Source organism: Falco punctatus, assembly GCF_963210335.1.
Source record: "Falco punctatus genome assembly, chromosome: 7".
Lineage (NCBI taxonomy): Eukaryota > Metazoa > Chordata > Aves > Falconiformes > Falconidae > Falco > Falco punctatus.
The window spans coordinates 21,456,355-21,477,012 of record NC_137587.1 but is presented as its reverse complement, the minus strand read 5'-3'; the positions used below and the strand labels follow the sequence as shown (position 1 = coordinate 21,477,012).

Sequence of the window (20,658 nt, the reverse complement as noted above, 5' to 3'; positions counted from 1 at the left end):
TTGACCTGCCCCATCACGAGTGCTGGACTTCTCCTTCCACATTATTTGCAGCGGGTGATGAGGATGAGGACGAGTCTGGCGAAGAGCGTTTGCCATCCTGCTTTGACTACGTGATGCACTTCCTGACTGTCTTCTGGAAGGTGCTCTTTGCCTGCGTGCCCCCCACCGAGTACTGCAATGGCTGGGCCTGCTTCGTCGTCTCCATCCTCATCATCGGCATGCTCACAGCCATCATTGGTGACCTTGCCTCCCACTTTGGCTGCACCATTGGCCTCAAGGACTCCGTGACTGCTGTCGTCTTTGTCGCCTTCGGCACTTCTGTACCAGGTGGGGTGGCCGTGGCGAGGGGATGGGGTGGGAGAAAAGTTCTCCGGTGGTTCTCTTGCCCCCAGGGGAACAGCTCAGGCTGGAAGGGGCTCCACAAAGCCCTGTCCCCAGGCAAGGTCTGCACCCCACATGGTGGCAACATGGGGTACCTGGACCCGGGATGGGGGTTGTACACCAGGAGAGCTCCGTGTCCCAGCCTGGTCAGTGCCACACCTGAGCCTCCCTTGTCCCCCAGACATGAAGAGTTGCCCATTTCTCCCATTAGACCCCTGGTAATTTCTCCTTCTCTCCACTCCCAACCCCAGACACCTTCGCCAGCAAAGCCGCGGCCATCCAGGACGTGTATGCCGATGCCTCCATCAGCAATGTCACGGGCAGCAACGCCGTCAACGTCTTCCTGGGCATTGGGCTGGCGTGGTCGGTGGCAGCGATCTACTGGGCGTCACAGGGGCAGGAGTTCCAGGTGTCGGCAGGCACCCTGGCCTTCTCCGTCACCCTCTTCACCATCTTCGCCTTCATCTGCATCAGCGTCCTGCTCTACCGCCGGCGGCCCCACCTCGGGGGCGAGCTGGGCGGCCCCCGGGGCTGCAAACTGGCCACGACATTGCTCTTCGTCAGCCTCTGGCTGCTGTACATCCTCTTTGCCACCCTGGAGGCCTATTGCTACATCAAGGGGTTTTAGGTGGTGAAGAGACGGTGCCACCGGGGGGAGGGACTCCCTCCTCCGTTACCTCACGGGACACCTCTTCTGGAAGCACGGTTTCACCAGAGGGGATGGCTGGCTGTCAGGAGCTGCCAACTGCCCAGACAGCCGGATGGCTGGGCACCAAGAAGGGCATAACCATCACAGAGTGAAAAAAACGAACAGACAAAACCCACCCAAAAATGATACAAAAGAAAAGAAAGCATCAATGGCAAGCGTTGAAATCAAGCAAAACACAATAAACCCAGCCGCTGACCCCATTCAATGAGATTATGAAGTTTCAGCCATCTCCAAAGGCCACCTCTCCCACAGGGGCTTGTCTCCTCCCAAGCACCCCTCCACTGTAAGGAGCCGTTTTCTTATTTTTACTGGTTGGGAACTGCAGAACTCTGATCAGGAATTTGTGGGGTTTCCTTTCTTTTTTTTTGTTTGCTTGTTGCTTTTTTGTTTTGGGGGAGCACGTTGCTTGATTATTTTTTTTCTCTTTTTTTTACTACTTAAACAATATGTTAAAAATCTAAACTCTAAAGCTTCAAGCTGCCGTCAGTGCTGGAATTGAACATGTGTATTTTCTGAAGCCACAAAAGACTGTAACACAGTCAAAGAACTTTTTCACTATTACCTGTTCCCTCCCCTGCCACCTTCCATTTCTTTCTTTTTTAAGAACATCACAAGACTGATATATTTTTAATGCAACACAGACACACACAGACACACACATTTAGTGACAAAGGCTGGAGCATGTAGCATTTCAATCACCCGCCTGGGCTAAGAAAAGAAGGAAAAAAAACCCCTACCCTCTAATATAATACGTATCATGTATATTTTGACTATGGCATTTCTCTTTGTATAATTAACTTCGAGCTTGTGGTACTGCGGGAGAGAAAATTATGTTAATTTACAACCGATAAAGAAATAAATGGCTACCCAGGAGCAGCCTGCCCTGGGGGGGAGCGAGGGGGCCAGGGAAAGCGGCACCGGCTCCGTGGTGGTGGTGGTGATGGGTTTGCTGTGTGGTACTCCTGCTCGGGGGTGGAAATGGATTTGGGAAAACACAGATAGTATGCCCGCATGTTCCCAGCGCCATCCCACCCCAAGCTGTGGTGTGGCATGGCGTGGCTGCCCTTTCACTTGTTTGCTACCCTGGTTTTCACAGCACCCCCATCTCGCTGGTGGTCTTTGGGCCATTGAAAGGTACGGGTTTGAAAGCTGCCACCCACGTCAGGACTCCTGTGTCATCTTGAGTACCTTTTAGGAAAACCAGACAGACAAAAATGCATCCTTTTCATTTGAAGTGCATTTCTTTTTAAGGAAAAAAAAAACAACCCACAAAAACAAACCACCACGAGAGTATGTCATGAATTACATCGATGGCTGCAAATTGAAATGTTGGGTTGGTAATAACAATAAATAAAAACTATACCTATATCTATATAAACAGTGCTATCTAGAAACATATTTCTTAATTGGGAGCCCTGGAAGAAGATGTTAAAACCTTACTCTTTGTGAAGTGTTTTCAAGGTGAAGATAATTTCTTCTACTGAGAAACAGGTGCTGTAACAGGAAACATTTTCTTTGTAAAGTTCCCTATAATAAGCCAAACCTGGGGAGGCAGCAGGTCAGCGAGGGGCTGCCGAAAGGTACGGCACTTTCTGCTGCCCCAGGAGGCAGGGAGGAGGTGTCCGCGGGGTAGGAGAAAAGCAATGGGAGCAAGGTTATCATGGACAAGAGAGATGGAAACATTAGAGCAGGTGTCTAGGTGAGAGTGACTATGGCCCTTAACACATAGATGAAGTGTTTATTTTCATACAAAATGTTTATCAGATACCTGTATCTCTACATAAGTGTGTATACATATAAGGCAGAGAAGAAGGATCCCTCTCAGAGGAGCAGCAGGAGCTTTGCCAGGGGAGCCCAAAAGCCGTTCGGTTTGAAGCCAACAAGCATCTGACCTCCTGCCTCCCTGCCCTCCCTTCGCCATGCCTTCGGGGAAAGGCCTGAAAAAGACAGGCAAGAAACCCTGAGGCCAGGCTTCTGCCAAGCTTGCCAGTCCCTCTGGCCTCCGGCTGTGCCAACGGCCACCAAGAGCAGCTGCTGCCGCTGCCGGCCACCGCCACCACTGCCCGCCATCCGGGGACCCAGCGCTCACGTGTGTGATACTGAAAGAAAAATTCAAAAGCCCCCAGATGCTCTCTGTGGGGGCTTAAAGTGCAGCTCTCAAGGGGAGGTTATCACTGCTGGGTTTAGTTTGGACATACAGAGTCTCTCGAGCTTTTATTTTGCCCATGCCAGCGCCCCCAGCTCTGGGTAGAGCCAGGCCTGGGGGGCTGCCGTGCTGTCCTGTTGCTCGTGCTGTGCCCACCATGTGCTTCTCATCTGCTTCCTTCTTCAGCTGACTGTGGGGAGGGGGCACGGGGGAGGGCTGGCTGCCATCAGTGCCAGCTGCATGGGGACCCTGGTGCCCTCCATGCACAAGGGCAATCTGTGCCAGGCCAACATCTGTGAAGTGTTTCTTTCTTTTATTTTTTACTTCATTAAAAAATATGCAAGCTAAAAAAAAAAGCAGGTTTAGTGCCTTTGGGGATTTTTTTTTTCCTGAGGCTTTTATTTGTTTTGGGTCTAGTGATCTGCTTGCTCCTGTTTTCCTTTGGGCAGGTGCCTGGACTTGGTCACACGGGCTCTGGCTGGTTTGCTGCCCCCTCCACCCCAGCCCTGAGGTTCAGTACTGGGGGGGGAACCCTGCAGTGCCTGCCCCCAGCTGGCTGGCGGGGAGGAGATTTTGCTGCTGTTCTTGTCGCTGCTCCTTCCCCGTTGGTTCTCTGTCACCTTCCAGTGGCAACCTGCGACAGCAGCTGCTGGCCACGCTGGGCAGCTCTCATGCTTCGGGTAGCACACACTTACCTTGCTGCCTCCTTCTCTCCTCCATCCTTGCTCCTCGTGGAGGCCCGGTTGCTCCTGTTGTTGAGGATAAATAATGCATCTCGACAGCAGGAGGGAAAAGCCAAGGCGATCAAAGGAGCTGCTTTGTCCCTGGGACCTGTCGTGACACAAGCACGGTATGTGTGACGGGGGGGCAGTGGTAGCTTTGGCTGCCTTCCCACTGCTGCTGCCATGGGGCACCCCGGCACCCCTTGGGTTTTGCCGAATCAGCACTGGGTAAAGGAGAGTTTTGCAAAGAGGAGTCACTTGCCTGTCCCCCTGAAACTGGCTGGGAAGTGTCTGCGGTTTGGCTGGTACCATGCCACCTTCTCCCCCCGCATCCCACCGGCTGCTTTTTTCCACTTGACCCAAATACAGCCCCTGAACCCCCCATTACATACACCGTCCCCACGTGCCTTCCCCCAGAAAGGGGTGGCTGGTACAGTTTGTCACCCAGCGCTCCCATCTTTGCCTGCCAGCACAGGGCTTACTTATGGGGTGCTGGGGAGAGCGGGGCTTGGACACCTCGCGGTGAACGCAGCATGCTCGGGTGCGGTGGAAGGAGCCTGGGTGGGCACCTGTGCTGCAGGTGGCCCTGGTGGGGAGGCTGTGCTGCACGTCGCTCCTTAGGGCAGCCAGCACTTGGCAAAGCCACAGAAAGGGCACTGCCCCAGTGGGTCCAGCATGCTCCCAGCTCCCTGCAGACCTGCGGGGGTCATTTCCCACCCCATGCCCTCTGTGAGCCAGCAGCACCTCTGAGGAGCGTGCCTGCTCCCAGCCTGGGGGGAAGCACACGAGCTCCAGCTCTAGCTCTAGGAAATAACCCGTTTCTTTTGACTTCAGTGATCGGGCTGGGGTGTGTGTGTGCGCGCGCGCGCATAGTGGGTTGCAACCCTTTGGGGCTGGCTCACTGCCCTGTAGAGGAATGGAGGCAGTGGGTTGATTAGCATTGATAACATGCAGCTGTGGCCTCGCCCCGAAGGCAGTGGGTTGATTGACATGGATGTTGTGCAGCTGTAGCTCGTTCCTGCTAAGTGGCTAAACAGCACCGAGGAGGGTGGGAGAGGTGGTTGGGTGGAGGAAGAGCACAGAGGAGGAAAATGCCAACACAGCAGAGACAAGGAGTAGTGTTGCCTGGCCTCTGGAGGATGGAGAAACATCATGGACAGTAGAATATGACTCAGGTAAGGCTTTGTTGTAGCTTGCTAGCTTGTTTGTGCTGTGGCACTGTCCCACTGCACAAAGACTTTCTGGTCCCTGCATGAGCTGAGGCTTAGGTCCAGGACTGAAGGGCATCATCCCAGAGTGAGCTGGGCTGAGAGGAATGTGCAGGTATGAGGATTAGGTTGTGGTATGCTGGGAATGAAGTGTTCGTTGAGCAAAGGTTTTAAGCTAGGAAGGAGGCAATTGCAGCTCTTGGACTGGACTTTGTTGGCTTTTTGACAATGACTGTGGTGTTGGTGTGATCAGGGCTCTTCTGGGCAAGCACAGCTTAAACACAAAAATATTTGTTATGCACATTTGAATCTGTGGCTGGGCTGCTGCATGGGTTTGTAAGACACTTGTCCTTGTTATGGAAGGCCCCCACAGCTACCCTCCATCCCCAAGTAGCAACATGACCTCACCTCACAGCACCATCTACAAGGAGAAGGTAGAGAGCACCAGCTGCTCGTGCCACTTTGGGCTTCAGCTTCCCTGGCCTACTGCTGTGGTGGGATGATCCTTACCTGCATGTCTCCAGCAGCACAGCACTTCAGGAAAGCATTTTAGAGGGCACCCAGTACTGTCGTACCTGGACCCTGGTGAAATAAACTGTAGATAAGAAGACCTTTGAGGAATGACAATCATCCACCTCTCAATAGCCTAACAGGACAGATAAAGATAAACAAAAAGGCATGCAGGACGTCTGGTCATGCTTGAGCATGCCACCATTCAAAGCCATGAAATTTCAACCCATTCTCAGTTGCACTTTGGTGTGAAGTGGTAGCATGTCATTCCTAATACAATTTGTCTGGAATTGTTTGTTTGGTTTGTTTTTTTTTTCTGGGGTAAAAAAAACAGACAAAAGCTTTTTGGGGTTAATTCTGCCAGGAAGTGGTTGCAGCCCTGACCTTGGTGCAGGAGCCAGCCTACACAAATGGGAGCAGCAGTTGCTCAGCCCTGGCCACAAGCTGGAAAGCACTTGTCACCAAGAATAACCTTTTGAGTATTACATGGGGGAAAAAATGTTTTTAATGACTGTTGTCATCCATGTACATGTGCCACTGGCAGCCAGCTTGTTAATAACAGAGCCGTGTCTGTCAGTGCTGCTTTACTGCCCAGCAGAGAAGACAGCGTTCCCAACTTGCCTCTGTAGTGGGAGGGGATTAAGGATCTCCCGGCATTTAAATGAAATACTGTGAATATGTAGATAATTAAGACCATGAGCAGACTTACACACACTCCAGCCCTCCACCTCCAGGCCCACAGGGCATCCTGGCAGGTGGCTGGGTGGTCATTCATGCTTGCCCACCCTGCCAGCAGCAGAAACCCTTGGCCCCCTCTCCACGTTGCAGTGGGAAACCCGGCCCTTCCCCGCACTTGACCTTGGGTGGCAATCTGAGCTTAGACATGGAGCCTGCAGCCATGATGTGAGGCTGATGAGCTCATCAGATGCTCCTACTGCACATGCGGCGCTCACCAGTGTCCCAGGCAGTACCACTGCTATTGCCGTGTGTGTGGCAAGTTGAGTGGGAGCTATGGCTAAAGGAAAAATCGTGACTTGCCTACTACTCATTGCTGGGTGTGCACTCAGAAATTGACCCAGTTTGAAGAATGCAATAAAAAATAACAGGTCTAGTAAGTACTTTGAAACTGGTATGAAATCTAGGTTACTTAGAGAAATAAACCACTCAAAGATTTTTATGGTTTTTTGGGGGGTGAAGTTATAAATACCTCCCCAAAGATGTTTCTGCTGTCTAAGAAATTAAGCTTGCATTACAGAAACATTGGTCCCATTTTGTGAGAATCATGTAGAACTTGGGTGCATTGGAAAGCTACGGGGGGGGGGGGGGGGGAAATCTGAACACAAAAGCTACAACAATGCTCTCAAAGTCTGCTAGGCACACCTTTGGCACCAAGGCATACTGTACAGTGTCTGTGCCTCTGTCAAGGACATAGCTTTTTCAACAGCTTGTTGGACAACTATCAAAAGAGGTCAGATTACCTCGTCGTCTTCAGGAGCATCTCGGGTAGAAACTAACAGTAAACCCAAATGTGGGGATTTTTTTGGCCCTGCCAATTTTTTTCTTTTATTTACAAAGGCATGGAAACCAACTGATTACTATCCTTGTTGTAAGAGCATTTTGTATGTCATTCAGCCCTTCTCCACTTTCTCCTGTTCCACCTTCCAAGAAGTCATTTCTGCTGGGTCTTGCTTTGTGTTTGTACATTCACCCAGCTGCCTCATGGCCAGCCACCACATGCTTCTCTGCTGAAACTCATCCTGTTGGTTTGGACCATTTCTTCAATCTATCAAGCGTTCCAGTCCTACCCTTCACAGGTGCTCACAGCCCAGCCCTTCCCTGTGATCAGGAAACTTTGTAGTAAAGCAGTTTCCTAAAGCTGCTGATGAAAATGCTGAATAGACCTGGACCCTGGATGGCCACTAGAAAGATTTCCCCAGAAAGTTCTCTGACTTTGACATGGAACTCAGTGTATTGTGAGTCTAAATAGGTTGCATTTCCTCAGCTCACTTACAAGAATGTCTTCTGGGACAGTGCCAGAAGCCTTACCAAAGTCAAGACGTATCACATCTAGTGCTGACCCCCCCTAGCTATGAAGCTAGTTACCCTGTCAAAGAATGGAATCAAATTAGTTTGATACGATTTGTCCTCAGCAAAACATCAACAAACCCATTCCAGCCATCTTTTTACAGATTTATAAATCTGTCCAGGGAATTAGAGAATAACCAGTCAGTAGCTCGCTCTTTCACATAGAACTATTAGCACATCAGGTCTATAATTCCCTAAATTTTTTCCTCATCTCTAGTTAGGTCATGTTGTCCTTAAGTCCCCTTGGAAGCTCACATGCTCTACAACGCTCCAACACCCATCCCATGTTTCATATTTTTCCTTTTTGTGCTTCAGGATGTTGAAGAGCTCCTGATGCCCTTTCTTGGTCTCTACTAATGCTTGTTTCATTTTCTTTGGAGCAGGATAGTTTCTTATTGGGACTTTGACCCAACTCTCTTATCAGTTCTCAGATCTGTTTTATGCTTTAGGACATCTTTTCACAAATCCTGCCCACCAGTTTTATGAATTCACGGGTATTCTATTTTTTGACATCTAAGTACTTTTGATTAACTCCTTTTATAAAGGTATTCAACTGCATTTTGAGGGAAAAAAAGTTTGCAGCAGACATCTGAACGCTTGAAATAATTGTAACAGCTCAAGAGAAGCAAACCCACATTCACGTTGGGCTGAGGTGAACAGATCCAACTTCAGCCACCTTCATACAGCTTTGCCTGCTACAACCTGCCAGCTCATAGCGAGAACATCCAAGTCACTTCAGAAATAGCTTCATCTCTTCAGCCAAATGCTGTGTCAACTCTTTTTCTGACATGGAAGTCAGCAGGGATTCATTCACCAGTCCCAGCTGAGATCATGACCGAGGGAGATAGCAGTGGTACTTGGTGCTGTACTGTATAATGGGACAGTCAAATGCTGCAGTTCTAATTGCTTGAAGCACAGCACAGAGATGCTACAGAAGAACTCATTTCACCAAAATGAGTCCTTCATTCGCATACCAAAAAGCATTGAGTTAAGGATCTGTTTTGTACTGGGAATGAATTTTTTTATTTTAGCAAGGTGAGCTGAATTGCGTACTCCAGACTCCTAGCTCTTGCACCGAGGAGCTACCCTGAGCTCCAAGCCAGGGCCACCTAGTTGTGAATTGCATGCAGGAGACCTGGGCCTGCTACTCCTGCTAGCACCAGAGAGGAGGCAAGGTGTGGAAACTTCAGCCTCTGCAGGAGCTACAGCCAGCTGCCTCCCTCACCACCCAATGTCCACCCCACGCACCCCTCTGCCTGGCCTGCAAGGGGATGCTGCCTGGCTCAGTACACAGTGGGGTCAGGGCTCCTCTGCCTGGGCTGAGAGCCAGAAGACCCTTAGCCCAGTCCCAGTGTGCTGAAAGAAAACATAATGTGGAATAAATGTTCATTTATGCTTTTGCAGGAGGTGGAGAATATAGGTTTGTGCTACAACACATAGCACGGAGCTGGTGGTGCCTCCTGAATGACAGCTAGACACCTCCTGGTGTGCACAGGCAAGGCACCTTTGAAAAACGGAAACAACCATGAAAATCAGTAAGCAGGCCCTCGAATACAGGGTGGTGGAAAACATCCTTGCTTCCCAAAGCAGCCAGCCCCAGATTTTCTGGCAAACACTCCGTACAAAACACTTGTCGTTATACTCCTAGTTCCTGAACTGGTGGGTTTTTAACCCACTTTGTTTTTAAGGTGTTTCCCAACCTCAGGAGCACCACTTCTGCAGATCCCGCTGTCCAATTTAACATCAGCTTCTGGAGGGCTGCCAACTTATTTTGCCTGAAATGGCTTGTAAAGGCTGGCTGCTGAGAAGTCAGAAGGCTGGCATTCTGCATGGGGATTTTGTTAGTTATGTCAAAGATAAGGGGAAGAAGGCGGGGGAGGAGGACAAGTCTTCTGGCAGTATCACTGACCACTGTTGGAAGCAGAGGCAGAAGCAAGCTCTTTGTAGTTCTTCTGACTTGCTTACAGAATGACTGCCCTGCCAGGGAAGGGTGAAGGCCTCCCACGGTACCTTATGTTGACCCTAGAAACAGGAAGCTTGGCCAAAGAATTGCTAATTTTGTAAAAAAAAAAAAAAAAAAAAAAAAAAAAAAAATTCTCCTATTTTTAATTAAGTCTTGCAGAACTCCAGAGATGACAGCTACTGCTTCTCCCTCGGCCCCAAAACTGGTTACCTTGGTAATACAAGGAAATTAGCTCAGTTTGCCAGTTTACTTTTGACAAATCCACATTGGCTGTCACTTGTCCCTGCGTTTTCTCCTTTCATCATTGAACTTGCATCTAAAGACAACAGCCTTAGCAGACCTCTCTCTGCCCATCTACAAACAATCCAGCCTGTGACTACTATAGAAGCAGAAAACCTCCCTTTGGGACTGCAATTGCCTCCCCTTTGTTGTACAATAAATGAGTTGGCTCCTTATTAATTGCAAGAGATTTACATGTGATTGAGTGAAAGGACATAGTGATGAGAGAACTGGTCATATCTGCTTGACTGGAACGGTGTGTGGCCTCTGATGAGCACCACCTCCCTGTAGCCTAGGAGAAAGCATGTTTTACAATAGCAGCAGCCTCCCAGCATAGCTTGTTACTTGTCATCTCTGAGGATTAAAAGGCTTTGGACAATAGCTAGAAGATATTATTTCAGGCTCCCATGTAGCAAGGCCTGACTTGCAGAAGTACGAAGGCTGCCCTGTGAAAGGGGGCGAGGGGGTGTGAGGTGCAGTGCCTGTCTTCTCTCCCTGGTTTAGGGAGACTGCTATGAGATCCCACTTGGCTGTGGGTCCCACCTTCTGTAGTCGCCTCTACTCCCCTGCTAAGTTACACAGCCTTTCTGAGCAGCCTGGGCAGATTCGGGCAGCTGTCATAAAACCACAGAGAAGCACTCTGGGGCATATTTTAATTCAGCCTGTAGGATTACACACAGGAAAGAAACATCCAGGGACTGCCGATCCCAACTGAAGACTGACGTGTGACTCTGCAAGCAGGAGAGTCCCCTTCCCTCTCCTAGGGCGCTGCATAGCTAACAGAATACTATGTGGAAGAGAGTAAGTTCTGGAAATCAACATTCAACAAAAAACCACCACAAGACACTGGAGCAAAAGTTAACTATTTTATTACAAAACCAAAATCAAACAGATGCCTTTCAGTCTAACGAACAATGCCACAGGCAGAAATGTGCTGAGGCAGGGTAAGTTCAGCATTAACTCAGGCCATGGAAAGCCATGCTTTCACACAGATGAATCCCACCATAATGCAGTTCCCTTCAACACACTATGCCCTTGGAGGATCAGCAAAAAAAGGAAAGATTTTTGCTTCTGGCAGGAAGAGCAGATAACTTGCACTGTGGAGCCCTGGTTCTCTTCTCTGTCCCAGCTGTTTTCAGCTGTCATTCAAAGTAGAGCTGGAGAGGCCCAGGAGGATTTGAAGAATGAGGAGAGACATGCCCAGGGTCTGCTTCCAGGCACAATGCTGACACTCCCCATGCCCCAGCTTCAGTAGGATGCTACTGATGCAAGGCAGAGCAGAAGAATGCTTGCCACCGCCAGATAAGGATGTTTGGCCTAGCAGCCAGGTGGACTAGTCAGTTATCTAGCAATAAAAGCAACAAGGGAAGAGGGGAGCGGAAGCACGGCTCTCTTCTGATGAGTAGACTGTTTGGACAGCTCATAGAATGGGTTATATGAATCGGGACCAGTACTAGCTGCACGATCTTCCAACACACAACCCCAGAACAATTAACCTAACCCCTATCCAGCCGTTACACGATTGTGCTGGTTGGGTCGTGCATGCTGATGTACAACTGTTGCCACAAGCTGCTCAGAGGCCTGTGCAAACCCAGCAAATCAGGATAAGGGGATTTGGACTTGTCTTGTGGAAGTAAAGGAGAAAGCAATATAATGCTTGGACCCCAATCCATCCATAGTCAGCTCTAGCACCGCAAGGTGAACACCAACCAATACCAAAGTTAACATCAACAGCCACCCTTTGTTTGGCTTCCTTGAAGAACTGATGCAATTTTAATTGCAAACTACGTGTGAATGCAGGCCTTTTGGAGGGGAAGGACACAAGGATGAGAAAAAGGAGGTCTGCAGAAGGATTTATGTGACAGGCAGGAGTGTTGGCTGGCTGGTTTACTGACATTTCCAGAAGAAAAGATGCTGTGACTTTAGCAGTTCTGCACTACCCCACAATCTTGGGCATTGCCTAGCTCCAGTGGCTGGCTGACAGAACTCCTATAGGCATCCAACTGGCTGTTTTTGCTGGATGCAGCCATACATTTAAACAAAACAAAAAACCCAAACCAAACATCAACTCAGCAGCCAGAGCTTTTAATTCCTAAAACTAAAAAAAGAGAAGGTGTCACGTTTTTTTTTTTTATACAGTTGGATTCATTCTTTACTCCTACAATAGGATTAATGAGTGACCAGGACATTTCTAACTATACTCTAACCCAAATCATTTCAACACACAAAAGATGTGCCCTGGGCATTTAAAAAGAGAAGATGCAATCAAGATGGCAGCTTGCAGGCCAAAAAAGCACATACATTGTACGTGGGAAACCAGGAAGATGCAGCAGTAGGATCTGCTCTTGCTAAAGAAATCATTTCTTTATATTATGGTGGTGTGATGTATACTTCAGAGATTACCAGAGGTGTTTTCAACCATGCCAAATGCTTTATTTGGCTCCAAACTACTTCCCAGAGGAAGAGTTATTACTACTCTTAGAACAGTTATTTACAGAAGGATTTTTTTGGTTTGGTTTTTTCTTTTTTTTTAAACTTCCCATTTTGTCAACAAGGCACTGACTGACTGCATCAGGTCACTCCTGCTGTGATGTATCTTGGGCTGTTGTCATGATGACATGCCACAGATTGAAGGAGCTGTGTTGCAGCATCTCTTACCAAAGCAACAAAGCCTCAAGGGACAAGCCCAGTCTCTACTGTAACGCAATGCTGTTACAAGCAATTGCAAGTGTGGTGTCACATTAGCATGGCATGTCATCATCTCCGACTACGGGTTCTTGGTCTGGAGACAAGTGGCACAAGGATCGCCAGGTCTGAGCTGGAACGCTGCTCTGAACATTTCCTGCGAACAGGCAAGTGCTGTCAGTGGTTGGAAATGCACAAAGCAAGACAGTGTGTGTGTCCCATCACACTCCACCCAAATCTAGGATTGCTGGTATGGGTGTCCCTGCCCTACTGCTGACTTTACAATTGTATCTGAGATTAAGTAAAAACCAACTTTAGAAAAACTGCTGCTGGTTGAAACAGCTACTGTGGCTTCCAAGAACACCAGGCTCCCCAGTCCCAGGCCTTCACTGTCGCTGTATCACTGGAGCGTGATTAACAGAGGAGGTACTGACAACAGCGAGGTGGATACCCTAAGCTAGGCAGGCACACCACTGTGCAGGAGAGCAGCCACCAAAGACAAGAACAGTCACTGCAGACAGACCTTCATCAGTGAGCATAGCCCAAGCCGTGGTGTTGAAACATAAGTAAACCAGACTCTTAGGGACCAGCAGCATGATTGTGTCTTTCTGCACTGACAAATATGTTCTTTGCTCCTCAGCAAAGCAACAGGCAGGCTAATGCTGCTTTTAGCAGGCTTCTCTATTTTTATTGTTGTACAACATATTAGATGGACACTTTGTCAGAGAGGAAGATGCAAGACTTTGCTGACTCTACTAGGCCTACAGCTCCCATGTCCTTCCTATAGCATTAGATTCCCAAGGCATGGCACATTTTTGCTAAGCACGTCTTCTGAGCCTGAATAGTAATGCATTTGCAATTCATTTTCTGCCCAACCTGCAACAGGTGCAGAAACTACTCTCATATGTCCTTAATCCAACCCTTTTCTATCCCTGCTTTAAGCAGCTTTGCAGTGTACCAATACTTTGGTGAAATCTGTACTCTCTCAAAAGCCCAATTGCCTGCGAGTTGCACAGGGCTTTACAGTAAGAAAAGAAGGGGTACAACTGCTTTCAAGGAGCAGCTGGTATCTGGGGCACTCTGTACACATCTGCAAGTAAAGTCATGCTGATATACTTCTTTTTTGCATGGGGGGTGTTAAGGTTTGCAGCTGAATGGTTTGGTGGCAGAAATGAATGCATTACTGTAATCCATTAAAAGCAAAGTGTCCCTCTAACCCTAACAGCCTTCAAAAGCAAAGGAAGGAACAGAACAGTGACTCCAACCCCTGTACAAGACAACTGTACAATTTACATATATATTTATATACAGTATATAAAATTCTCTTTCTTTGAGTCCCAGTGAACTCAATTTTACGTTCATCAGTAGCTGTTCCAATTTTAAAAAGTCACGGTCTTGCTTCCACCCACTCTCCAAAGTATTAGGTAATGGCATTGAAAAGCAATTAAAAACAAACCCAAACCCAATTATTAAAAAGTGCAAACATTCTGGGTGCCACTTCTGCTGCGTTGGATGTTGCTGATGCTGCAGGACTGCTCACAAGCAGCAAGATGTCTGTCCGTCTGTCGCTGGATCTTTCTTTCCTTTGGGTCGGCTCCTGCCTTTCCTTCCTGACTTCTACTGCTACACCAGGCGACCTACTGAAAGGGTGGAGTGGGCAAGGAAGAAAAAAAAAACAAAACAGAAGCAGGAAAAGTGAGGAAAACAGGCAAATTAAAAACCAAAGGGCACCTGACTGATAAAGATACAGTACAGCCTCTGCTGCAGCTTTGGGCCCAGAAGGCTGAGATCCTAGAGTAAGCTGTGAGGCTGAAAACAACCAGGGGCTAATGAGACAGCCTTGCTGAAAAAAGCGTTGCATGAGTCACACAGAGCCCTAGGGATTGACGTATTTTTAAACATAAACCACCACTTTCCTCTCCCTCCCCCTCCTTGGAAATGGGGAAACAACTGGTCTGACATGTCTCCCTCTGCTCTTCCGGCTGCCACAGCTGATGCAGAAGTCCGTTGCTGCCAGGCTGCCCTGCCACCATCTCCCCCGTGAGCCACTGCCTCCCCCCCTTGCATCAAGGCAAGCAGCCCTCGATGGAGGCAGGCGTGCAGGGCAAGGGCAAGCCACCTCTGCAACAGCGTAATCCAGCCTGCACCAGGCACTGCAAAGCTACCGAATCTGCAGCAGAGACACAGCACACTTGGAGCTGGGGGTCCCAGGACCCTGCTGAGCTAACAGTGTCCCAGTGGATGGTGCAAGGGTGCTGCTGGTGTTTCAGATAGACGCACACACACCCACCCACGCTTGTTTCTTCAGAGAGCTTTTGTTAAGTCCTTCATCAAAGGTTCTTAAAGAATCAAAGTCCTTAGGGGATCAGAGCGACAGCTCTGTGGGCTAATTACAGGTGAAAACATACGGAAGAGAAGGCAGAAATATGGATTTGGTTTTCAGAAAGGAGAAAGGTTACCAGACAGGCCTCACTGGGACTGTTGCTAATCGTTGTGCCCTGCCACAGGGGGTGAATAGTGTCAAGTGCAAAATCATTCCAGACAGTCATATTTGAAAGTGACCGTACAGCTCTGCAAGAGGCGCTCACAGGGCTCAGTGACGAGCTCAGAAGAACAGCGGATCGACTTAAACGTCTATACATGCAATGCAGTGCCTAAGTGGGGAGCGGGGATGACCTGTCCTACACTGAGCACTCTGAGTGACTAAGAAAGAGGTTGAAGCCACAGTACACGATTATTCGAATGCCTCCATTCAGCTTTTAGAAGCAGACAAAAATCAAAGACATGCTCAGAACTGAGGACACATCAGGAAATATCACTACATCAAGTTATAAGGCTTAGTGATCTTTATCTTCAGTTCTCTGTTCAGCCCATCTCATCAGGACCAGATAAGGTACCCAGAAAGGTAAGAATAGCAAGAAGTGTGGGAAGACTTCTGTTATTAAGCAAATACATAACCCAGGTCTTTTCAGCATGGAAAGGAGTCCACCCAGACATATGTTGGAGGTCTATAGAACAATGAGTGGCAAGAGGAAGACAGACAGGGGAGAACTGCTCAGTTTCTCGGAGTCTAAAATGAGAAGCACCCAATGAAACCATGAGGCAGCAGGTCTAAAAGCAAAACAAATAAAAGTTGTCCTTCATGCCTGATGAAAGGGTGTGATTCACTGCCATAAAATACAGAGGAGAGCAGACCTCCACAGAGAAGAGTCTTCACGGGAACTTGTCTATTGAGTAATGTAATGTAAACGTAACAAATTACCTATATTATTGCTTGCTAGAAGCAGGGAGAATAGCATAGGAGGGTGTTCCTCCCATAGCTGATGTATCCTATTCTAATTCCTTAACAATGTAATGTCTGCCCCAGCTAAAGACACAGTGCTGGATGTTGAGATGATGCAGCAGAGCTGCATGTTATTATATTCAAACCTCTTATGAACAACTTTGGTTTCCAGGTGTTTCTATATTGCTATTTGTGAACATAGGAGAGCAGGGGAGAATGAATTTTGGGACATATGGCTATCACAGAAAAAAAGGAAACATTTTGACAAAATACTCACTGAAAGGGTTAAGGCCTTGTCTTTTTCCACTGGGGAAACTGCTCAGGCTACCTGTAAAATCCAAGAACCACGTTAAATGCAATAAATGCCGTGGCATGACAAAGGAGCCTCACCACTGTCTGCTGCCAGGAGGCAGGTTCAAAGGAGCTCCTCTGAGCATGCACACAGCAAGTCCTGCCAGCACTCCTTAAGATTCACACACAAGAGTCAGATTAATGTGCTTGAGATGAAAGATGTTAAATACCTGGTGCTGTAGTAGCGGAACGTCATGAAATCCAGAGGTTTGGTGTGGGAAGAAGCAACAATTACAAGGTTAAATTAAACTGTGGAAGAAGGAAGAAGACAGGAAGGATGCAAGTCATGCCACAAGGTTTCCCAAAACATTTTCTGCTAACAGCAAGCGAAATAATATCATGTAGAAAGGGGGCAGCCAGGAAAGAGTGAAGATGTAGGCAATACAGATAGCTCAAGTTTACTAAATCTTTAGCTTGGACCAATCAAACGGGTACCTAAAATCAAAGACCTGAATTTTTACCTGGCAGAAGGGCAGGGACAGATTGCGGAGCTGTGACTGCATCATTAGACACAGGCACACGCACCCTACACCAGATGGAGCTCATGACAAGGGCTCTCACCTCAACAATAAACCTGTTCCTACCATGCACTGGATCCAGACAGCTCAGGGATCACAGAAGCCCTCGAAAGCGTGTCACATTTCCTGCTAGCTGCTTGGTCTGATTTCAGATGAGGGATTAGCTGGAAATGGGAACTCCTGCTCCCAGCCAGAAGCAGTAAGCCTGTTGCCACAGCCTCCATTCCAGCCCAGCCCACGACTTATCTTTGATTTGTGCATGCATCTGACCCAACTGCACAGCTTGCTTTGCGCTTCAAGTACTTTGCACACCTGCAGCTAAAGCACGCTTTGCTCTGTGCAGGAGCAAGATGAGCTCAGAGAGCGGGGGTGAGACTGGGGAAGCCCCGGAGGACAGAAGGCTGGGCTGCAGGACAGAAGCAGAACCCATGGGCAGGAAAATAGAAGGGGGAAGAAAGGTGGTAGTGGTGAGTTGTGAGTTTGAAATGGGTCACAAAGCACAACCTGGTGGCTTTAGAGATCATTAATAAGAGAAACGGTATAAACATGGTAAGTTATTTCAAGGCTCCCAAACGCCAGCCTCGTATCGGCCATCTGCCCTGGCAAGATCAGAGGAACCGTTGTTCAGTTATTTCTACACCCGTGTATAAAAAGCAGAGCTCCGTTGCCAAGAGGCAGATTCCTCCACAGCTAATTGGCACTCTCCTGGGGGGTGGCAATAAAAAGCCGGGGCCTTTACGAGCCACGGCATCCTCTGGCCAGCTGGAGCCATGGAAGCCGAGCGCACAGCCGGGATAAGCCAGAAGGCAGCTGAAAAAAACCCCTCTTGCACCCAGTGCAGTGAAGCCTACAGTGCATTGCTGGGAATGAGACCTGTCTGTCTTTGGAAAGAGGCAGGGAGCTCCAGGTAAGGTGATACAAAAGGCAGAGAGCATCTCTGAAATGGCAGGGATGCTCTAGGCTGGGCAGGGCATGCCTTTCCAGCAGCCTGGCAGGGCTCTGTGCTTCCCATACATCCATGCTGGGAAACTACCTTGAAGCTCACCACCTGTCACCCCAAAGGTAGAGAGTATTACCTTCAGCTGGCTGCCTTTAGTATAAACACAGGCCAGCCACATATACCTACAGAAGACAAACCCCTGCCAAAACAACACTTCACTGAGCACAAAGTTGACATGAAAGAGAGGAAGGAATATGGCAGATGGTGACAGTGAGTTACTAACATATTCCTGGGTATTACAGGGTAATATCCCATTATTCAGTAAGTTTCATAATGCAGAGTATTTGCGCAGCCTTACAAGTACACTGTTTTGGGTAACAAGTCTAGCCACACTGGATTAGGCCAGGTGTCTTTCAAAAGGAAAAGCCCCAAGGAAACCCCAGCAGCTTTTTATAGGTAAAAATGATCTTTCAGACTTATGGAGCAAAGTTCTCACCTTTGACAGGGGAGGAACATGCTACCACAAACCTTATCTTGTGTTCTCAACACAATACTGATGTCCTGATTCATACTAACCATCAGTAACTTTCCTCAAGATTAAAGCTGTCAAACTACAGCTCCTCTACTGAGCTCCAAAGGGGAATATCTGAACAAGGCAAACGAAAACAAGCACTGCAACCAGCAGTACTCGTTTACATTCTAATCCAATTGGAACTAGATGTACTCTGAATTTCGTTTTTCTTCAGTTGTTACATGGTTACAGTTTTCACATAGCCTCTCAGATGTTGTCAGCTTCCTACCCTCATCAGTCCAGAGGCCTTTCCCAGATGACTGCTCCTTGCTACCTGCTCCCACACAGCTGCTTGCACAGCATTGATATAAAGCATCCTCATTCCCAGAAGCCTCCCAAGCATGCAGAGAATCAGTTACTTCTGTGATACCAATAAGGGTCCCAAACATCACAGAATCGAATCGGCTGTTTAGATTGTCCATTATTTTCCCTTCTTTCTGATATATTTGCTCAGCTCCAGTAGAAAGTGACATGCTGTTTAATTACACACACACACTTTTTAATTAAGACATTTTGATCCTGTTTCTCGGACTGTCCTCTTGGTAGCTGGCTGTTGGCACAGACAGTGGCTGGGTTCCACCCCAGAAGCGCTCATGGCCTGTGAAGCACGCCCAACACCTACCATCTGGCAAGCTCTTGGATGGCAAAGCAATCACGGGATCTGAACAGACAGAAGGAAACTTCCCGTAAGCTGGCAAAGGGACATTTCTTCACTGCTTAATCCCTTAGCTCCTCTCTGGGCAGGCACAAAATGCTGACTTCGTCTTCTGAATTTGGAAGAATATAGAGGTAAAACTCAGCTCCAGCATTTTGCAGCCAGAACAACTAGTATAAGCCTTGCTCAGCTCTGCAGTTCTCTTCTCTGTACCCCAATTAATCTTCGGTCCAGTAACTTTCCAGCAAAGCTTCACTATGCATGTCTATCTCCTCTCAAGGACCCTGCCTTCTGACTAATGCAGAGCGCTAAATTAGTTCTTCGATCACAGATGGTTCCCCCCTTAACTCAGGCTGTGCAGACTGCACCGACGAATGCTAACTTTTAACAGGCTGTAAATCAGCCTGTTTTCCTTCCACAATTCCTCAAACACACAATCCTAGACCAAATGATGGCAAAGACTGTTTCTGGCATACTCCAAACTACAGGCCCTCCCTGCCTGTTCTGTCCCAGTTTAAGAAACCATTTGCAAGCTCCTGCAAGCCCTCAGAGGCTGGCTCTATGTGGCTGCTCCACCTTGAGATCCAGGAATAGCATTTTTCCATTCAAGCTGCCCCTGACAGAAACACATCTGGTTTAAGCAGAGGGGCAAGAGTTGTGCAAAGTGGCCACCAGACCTAGCAGATTTCCCAGCAACTTTCTGGGTCATCATATGGATGGAAAAGTGGAAGGGTTGCTGGCAGACTGGACAGCTATTTTCCTCACCGAAGAACCACTGGCTGGCAGCACCACATATTAGGTTATCACAGGCATCGCAAGCCTGTTGAGGAGGGAAAGACAGACGGAACTATGCATCTCAGACAGATTTGATCCTAAGCTGGAAAGAACTCAGATTCAGGTTTGTCCTTATGAATATCCCAGCTGAATCCTCCCACATAAATCTTATTTATTTAGACTATCTAGTGCCCAAGAGGCATATAACAGTGCTGATTTATCTGTGCCCTGTGCTTCCTTCAAGCAACACTATTTCTATGCTTGGATAGAACCGGCCACACACACAAAAATAATAAAAAACCAACCCAAAAGCGAAACAATGACAAAAACGCAGAAGCCTTAGCATTTGTTTCCCTCAGCATCCCCAACTCTATAGGATTTGTATTAGGTTTTATTTTCAAAATAATGACAGGTGTTCAGTTTGCCTAACAGAAGGCACACTCCCCTGGAATGATAACCCACTTCCTTTTAGTCCTTATGCTGATGGATACCCAAGCAGGATTTAGAATATCTGAGACAAGTTCATTTGTAATGAAGTCCAACCCTTCCTCATCAATCCAGACCAGAAAAACCTTTCCAACAAAGCTTTTGTTGAAACAGAAACATTTCCATTGAAAAGTTTTGGTTTCATCTGACTGGCAGTTTACAACTGAAACTACATCATCAAAAAGGTTCCCAACTAGCTCTTGGCTTGGACCCACAGTGACCTCAACCCTAGCAGATGTTTGGAAGCCATGGTACAGAGAAAGAAACAGAGAGCGACGCATGGACTAGTTCATTGACTGCATGTACCTATGATCAGGATAAGGGAAAGTTGGAGAAGGGGTAAGCTACCGGTTATTTCTTAATTTAGAAGTTCTTGTGAGTAGAAAGCAGAG

The 20,658-nt window shown here is 47.9% G+C and overlaps 1 protein-coding gene and 2 long non-coding RNA genes across 7 annotated transcripts in view; 2 read left to right on the top strand and 1 right to left on the bottom strand.

Moving 5' to 3' along the window:
• The window catches only part of SLC8A3 (solute carrier family 8 member A3), a 151,012-nt gene extending 148,559 nt beyond the window's left edge, over window positions 1-2,453 (top strand). For all 5 annotated transcript variants that reach the window (XM_080394949.1, XM_080394951.1, XM_080394950.1 and 2 more), the window contains 2 exons: window positions 52-327; window positions 633-2,453. In XM_080394949.1, coding sequence (XP_080251075.1) covers window positions 52-327; window positions 633-1,009 — 653 coding nt within the window. In that variant the 3' untranslated portion in view covers window positions 1,010-2,453. The remainder of the gene's footprint in view (window positions 1-51; window positions 328-632) is intronic.
• A 2,424-nt stretch (window positions 2,454-4,877) lies between these two features.
• The window catches only part of LOC308067548, a 28,359-nt gene continuing 12,578 nt past the window's right edge, over window positions 4,878-20,658 (top strand). Inside the window, exon 1 of the long non-coding RNA XR_013929652.1 lies at window positions 4,878-5,133. This is a non-coding gene — a long non-coding RNA (uncharacterized lncRNA). The remainder of the gene's footprint in view (window positions 5,134-20,658) is intronic.
• On the bottom strand, window positions 9,832-20,652 carry LOC308067547. The gene is made up of 2 exons (XR_013929651.1): window positions 16,249-20,652; window positions 9,832-14,328 (listed from the first exon to the last, which is right to left on the bottom strand). It is a non-coding gene; the product is annotated as an uncharacterized lncRNA (long non-coding RNA).